This window comes from Anastrepha ludens, chromosome 4 (genome assembly GCF_028408465.1).
Source record: "Anastrepha ludens isolate Willacy chromosome 4, idAnaLude1.1, whole genome shotgun sequence".
NCBI classification, from domain to species: Eukaryota; Metazoa; Arthropoda; class Insecta; order Diptera; family Tephritidae; genus Anastrepha; species Anastrepha ludens.
Window position 1 is genome coordinate 57,554,097 of NC_071500.1, and position 6,457 is coordinate 57,560,553.

At 36.6% G+C, this 6,457-nt stretch overlaps 1 protein-coding gene across 1 annotated transcript; it reads right to left on the reverse strand.

The window, feature by feature from the left end:
- Positions 1-597: 597 nt before the first annotated feature.
- Positions 598-4,888, reverse strand: LOC128861509 (uncharacterized). The gene is made up of 5 exons (XM_054099679.1): positions 4,663-4,888; positions 4,508-4,597; positions 4,306-4,445; positions 3,091-3,351; positions 598-881 (listed from the first exon to the last, which is right to left on the reverse strand). Exons 2-5 carry the CDS (start codon positions 4,534-4,536, stop codon positions 748-750), a joined length of 564 nt encoding a protein of 187 aa, XP_053955654.1. The 5' UTR covers positions 4,537-4,597; positions 4,663-4,888; the 3' UTR covers positions 598-747.
- Between the last annotated feature and the right edge of the window lie 1,569 nt (positions 4,889-6,457).

A 6,457-nucleotide genomic window follows, 5' to 3' on the forward strand; every position in this document is an offset into this window, starting at 1 on the left:
CATATAATTGACGCATACACCCTATTTGGGTGTTTGGCCGAGCTCCAGCATCTATTTGTGGTGTGCGTCTGGATGTTGTTCCACAAAATGGAGGGCCGACAGTTTCAAGCCGACTTCGAACGGCAGATATTTTTTTTTTTATGAGGAGCTTTTTCATGACAGAAATACACTCGGAGGTTTGCCATTGCCTACCGAGGGGCGACCCCGATTTTTTCCTTATTTTGGTCTTTCACCGAAATTCGAATCTACGTTCACTCTAAATTCCGAATGGTAGTTACGTACCAACGCATTCGGCTACGGCGGTCGAATGTTTACTACTGTTTGCTTACATATGTATAATTTAAATTACGATTACAAACATTGTAGAGAGCAGTTAGAATCACCTAATATACTACACATACACTATACACATACACTTTTTATTAGCATTCGTATTCGCATTCGTACTTGGCCAAATTTTTTAACTCATGCATTTAACAAAATGAAAAGATAGAGAAAGTAAGATATGAAAAACCTTAAGCATTATTGATTTCTGTTAATTGATTAATTTTATATTTTTAATGTAATATATTATATATTTTTATAAATCATATGCACATTTTTTTAAGCAGTTTTATGCCATTAACTACGTAAGTACCCAAATGTATGCTTTGTTAAAATAGCGGACGGCTTAATTGTGGAGTTAATGCACATTTTGTTAACATTATATTAATTGTGGATATTGCGAGTAATGTTTTCTTTATTGACTCAGGCAATATGTAGAACATGATATGCCGTTTCCGTCAGACGTGGTTGAGGCATAGTGGCGATTGGTGAGATGTGCTTCATTGAATTCTCCCATTCCTTGTAGCTGGGTGGATGTTTTTGCCAACCAATTAAAGCTGTTATGAAAAGAGAGTAGTTTAAAATTCTATAAATGATATTTATATATATGCACATATATGTATGCAAGTGCAAATGCAAATTAGGATCAGCCTAACAGCTGCACCTAATATAAGTATTTCACGACGAAGAATTTTTTTATGCAAGTCACGCCCTCAATTTCGGCTAGTCTCTTACAAGCGGCATATGCATGAGGAACTTTTGATAGATAATTGCCGGCGTGCGTGTCCATTACGTTGGGCGGTTAGGTGTAGCAAAAATAATTCTGTTGCGTACTATGTTAAATAGTTTTCTTGTTACTCCATTTATAAGTAAAAACAAGTCTGTATTAAGTATCCCTTGACTTAAAGAAGTATAGTATAATTCTCAAAAGGCTTTGCTTGGATCAATGCTTGAAATAGCAATAGTTTATAAACGACAAACAAGTTTGCGCATTGAGCGCCACTATAAATCTTAACGGATTCTCTCCCAAAAAAGTAATATATCTATTATAAACGTTATCCAAGGAGGCACTAAATTAATCATCCAATTTTGTTTTCGGATAACTGTTTTAATAAAAAAAATATTTGGAATGATGGAAACCTTTATTTTGACATTTACGCCCTTCAAAACTTGTCTTTTTGCATGCTGCAGTTCACAAGTATCAAATATGATTAACGAACAAGGCCTTTTGCAAAAATTATAAATCTTCCGAGGACACAGATTTCTACACAGGGTGCGTATGGTATTTGAGGACATACATATACCTATATGTCTATAACTTCCCGAAACATGGAAGACTCCAACTTAACTCAAGAAATGAGGAGACTTGCAGTTATCATTGCTTTATGTGCAAATCGCACCGATTTACAAATCTCTAATTTTCTTAAGTGGGCCCGGTCATTCGTTTATAAGGAATGCCGTAAATTGGAAGCATCACAGGCGGTGATGCAGAATCTGTTGCAAAACGCAAAAAACACGAGAAACGGTCTGATAATGTCCGATCTGCAGAATTTATTCAACAAGTAAAAGCGATCATTGACGAGCACCCTTCAATCAATGAGAGCCCTTGCGAGGGAGCTTAATATTTCTGAGGGCCTTTTCCGTCGAGTTGTCCATGAAGAATTCCAGTATAAATCTTCCATTATTCGCAGAAGACTCGTTAAATCCTATATTACGTCGGACAAAATACAAAAACGGTTAGTTATCCGAGCAAAACGCCTTCCAAACAAAATTAAACACCCTGAAGCGCCTGAGATGTTTTGGTTGCTATCTAAAAAAAAAACAATTTTTACCAAGACCTAAATACCAACCGCAGAGATGACAGATGGCTTTGTTTAAATTCTACAGAGAGAGCGAAGGAGTTGCTTCGCTTAGCCGGAAGTGGTCAATTTCCATTGTTTTCTGAGGAGAAGATTTTTCAAATTGAACAATTCTTTAACCCGCCACAGGTAATGGTTTGAGGCGTTGTAACCGCAGATGAGCGCTCTCCAATCGTTTTCATCCAGCCTGGTGTCAAGGTAAATGCGAAATATTATCGGGAAAGTATTCTGGAGGTTGTTTTGAAGTCGAGGGCAGACAAACATTTCGGTGGCAGTCCATGGATGTTTAAAGAGGACTCGGCACCGTCTCACAAAGCTCGAGTGAACCAAAAATGGCTAGAAAACAACGTTCTGAACTTCGTAATGTCCACACAATAGCTCTCAAATTCACCAGACGTAAGTCCGAATAATCTCCTTAGGCTATTTTGGAGAGCAAGGTCTGAAATAAAAAAACAGGCTCGAAGCGCCGAAAAAAGTCATTGTCCGCGAGTGGGCGAAAATACCTGCAAGTCACATTCGGGAAGCCATAGTCAAGGCAAAAAGTGTTCATATCGAGCAAAAGTAAATTGATTATTTTGTTTTATTTACACACAATTTTTACTTTGAATTGAATAAAAGTAATTTTCCAAACTAAATTTATGGTATTTTTAATTGGTTACACTTCGAGTGGCGGACTCTGTACATACGTTTTGGAAAACGCCCTATCTTTTTTAATTTATAAACGAGCCATTTATCGTTGTACTATTGAAAAAGAGTAAATGCAAAAATTATGGGTATTTTAACTACACAGGAAAGCATTTTGGATGGTGTTTGAACTTATGACAGTAGAAAAAATAAAAAAAAGCGAACTAAATTTCTTCAAAAATGTTTATCAATTAGGTTCACCCTTATGCACATGATCACGTACAATTAGCAGTTTTCGGAAATGATACACCAGTCGCGCGTTCGCCCTCAGTTTTTGCACTCTGCCCTTGCATGGAAGCATTGTTGATCTCGCCAGTTGTTGATGAGTTTTTGCTAAACTTATTTTCTGTCTTTTGTAGGCATTTCAAAATATGCGTTTCACTGCGTTGTCGTCCACAACGACACGTAGCTAACATTGACTTATACATATTTGGTGAAAGGAAAAATGAGTCACCTTGACCGGTGTATTTGAAGGGGCATAGTTCTGAAAAAATGATACAATGCCAAAGTCATCATTAAGTTATATTACTCACTGTATATACACATATGTATTTATGTAACATACATACAGTTGAACCAAATTGTCCCAGTGGTGGTTGAAAATAGCGTAAAATTACGTGTATTGAACGGATTTAGGAAGCATCTATTATTTAGTGCAATGAAATTTCAGCCATAAAGAGGTGTATATTACATTTGAAATAGGATAGTTTTATAAACAAAAATTTACATATTTTATTTAAAATAAAATCAGTACAAATAAAAATAAAAATTTCATTCAACAAATCAATACAAATTACATATTAATTGGTTTGGCGTAGTTAAGAAGACTTGGTGGTTTGGTTTTGCGAAATAAATTTTAACAGCTTTGGCGCGAATATTTAGTAAATTAATCAATTCGCTGGAATCGATAATTGCGCACCACTACAAAACATCGCGAAGCCAGGCTATACACAGTGCACAGAACAAAGAATTTCGTTAAAATGCATGGCTACCTTTATGACCTTCAAATGATCAGAAATTTTAACAGCCTCAAAACGCAACCAAAAAGCTACTTTTTTAGAGTTATAAATTATCTATGAGTAATCTATGCGGTTGCGTTTATTGGGGAGCTCCTTTTTGAGAGATTCAACTGTATATACATACATATATACTCGTATACATATGTATGTATATGCGTAAGTATGTGTTCGTCTTTATATACATACAGGATGGCGCAAATTTAATCATCCAAAATTTATCGGAAGATTTATAAAGTTTGCAAATGGTGTCATGCTTCAATCATATTTGTCACGTGTGAAGGGAGACAGCTGCAGTAAAAATACAAACAGACAAGCAATGGAGCACGTAAAGGTCTAAATAAAGATTCCCAAAATCGAATGACTGTTTTTGCGCCACCTTGTATATTCTGGCCAAATATTGGTATTGCTGAGCTGCTCACCTTGTTTCCTGAGTGTATCTTTCAACTGCTGATTAACTTCGTTTTGATTGTAGACCCTGTTTAGTTTTTCGTCGGCAAGTTTAGCCCATTTTTTCTGAAAATTTCTACGTGCCAACTGCTCTATTCTCGCTGTCTCCTTACTGTGGAGTTTAAGGATGATTCACATGGAAAGTACATGGTTTAACATTTTTCAGTAACTCACCCTATTCTAATTTGCCTAGTGGCATCCATAATTTTTTTCGATTTGATTTTCGTTCTTTTTCTTCTGAGATATTCTGGCAGGATCTTTAATCTGTTAATATTTAAATGATATTTTAGTGTAATGTGTTGTTATTTGTACGTATTACAACTGGTTACCAAGGCTATCACTTTATTTATTTGGTTGCATTAGTTACAAGTATCTGGATATGGTTTATTGAAAGCCGATGATGAAAATACATACATACGTAAATATACTATTCGTGAATGTTCCAGGCGATAGAAAACAGAAAGACAAAAGCTAAAAATTGTTCGGCTTTCAAAGACCCTTTTCACATCTCTGACGAAATATGTGCAGTTCAGAGAAATGTTTGCTTTTAAAAAATTGAAGTTAAATAACAAAATATTTTCGAAATATTTCATTTCAAATATTTCAAATAAAAGTCAGACAAGTAAAAATGCAAAACTTTAAAGAAATGTTTGAAAATGAGGCAACCCAGTTATTAAAAATATTTTGCATGAGACCAAGGTGCATTCATTAAAGGTGGTGACTCTAGACCACTGTTCTGTACGTTTGATTGTCAAAGCAAAGTATTGAGAAACTAGATAACAAATTCGGCTTGTTTCATTCTAAGCTGACATCCCCTTGGACAACACCACTTTTAATAGATTCGCCTTGAATAAAACTTTAAATTCCATTCATTCGGGAATAAGTTCATGACATTTTTATATTTTCTTTTATTTTACCACGATTTGTTTGCTCTTTGGCAAAGGGTAAGTATTCATTCGTTAGAACTCTTTCTGCTCTATAAAACTATGTTAATTGTATTTTTGAGTTATTAAATTTTTTATTAGTTCTGAGGCTTGAAATGGAATACCCAGGAAGCAAAAATCAACATATTCGACACCTGCTCTTCTTTGCTTCTTATCGACATTAAAAAGCTGCCGAAGCAGCCCGGGACATTTGCGACGTGTTTGAAAATGGTGGGTCTACAGTACGGAAATACAATAGTTTGCAAAGTTCAAAAATGGCGACTTTGACGTTGATGCCTCTTCCTGCAGCGGAAAGCCTTCTGAATTTGATGAAGAACTTGTCAAATCACTTTTGAAGGAGAACCATTGCCAAACCAGTCGTGAATTGGCGGAAAAAATGAACGATCATACAACGATTCTCAATCACCTTCATTCAATGAGATTTACCGAAAAATTGGAAGCCTGGGTGTCTCATGAGTTCAACGAAAAAAAAAACCAAGAAAGTCGCTATTAAATTATTTCTCAGCATCTTGTCCGCCATCGAGCAACTCGCGGTCATAAACAGCGTGTTTTGCACCGAATCGTCACGGGAAATGAAAAATGGTGAAGCAATGAAAGGAGTGGGTTGCTCTTGGAGATACGCCAAAGCCTAGAGTCAAGCTGGATTTTCAACCAAAGAAGTTCATGATATGTGTTTTGTGGGACTGGGAGAGCATAGTGCACTGGGAAATGCTCGAAAAAAATGCCACGGCCAATAAGGAGCTCTACATTGCCCAGCTACACCGCGTGAATGTGGCTATTCGACTGAAAATGCCTCATCTACATGGTGAAACCATACTCACGACAACGCCAGGCTTTATGTCAAAGCTGCACTCCAAGAGCTCCAATGCGAGGTCCTTCAGCAACCGCCGTATTCTCCGGACCTTGCAGCAACCGATTACCATCTTTTCCGCTCCCTGTCAAACCACATGAAAGGCGTTACCTTCGATAATAAAGATGTCCTAAAAACTGGCTCAACAACTCCTTTGGTGTCAAAGGCCTGGCGATTTTTGGCGGAACGGCATAAACAAATTGGTCGAGAGGTGGGAAGAGGTTGAAAACAGCAACAGCGAGTATATAGTTGATGAACTTATTGATATAATTATTGTTTTTTGTTCTTCGGTAAACACGCTACGAAGGTATTCCCCAACCTAATATGCTT

What these genes read in the sequence shown, in the direction of transcription:
- LOC128861509 (XM_054099679.1), bottom strand. Translation starts at nt 4,536, where the DNA reads ATGGATGCCACTAGGCAAATTAGAATAGG. An exon ending in ACTAGGCAAATTAGAATAGG is followed by an intron (nt 4,446 to 4,507) that starts GTGAGTTACTGA and finishes TAAACTCCACAG; the next exon opens with TAAGGAGACAGCGAGAATAG. An exon ending in ATTTCCGAAAACTGCTAATT is followed by an intron (nt 882 to 3,090) that starts GTACGTGATCAT and finishes TTTTCATAACAG; the next exon opens with CTTTAATTGGTTGGCAAAAA.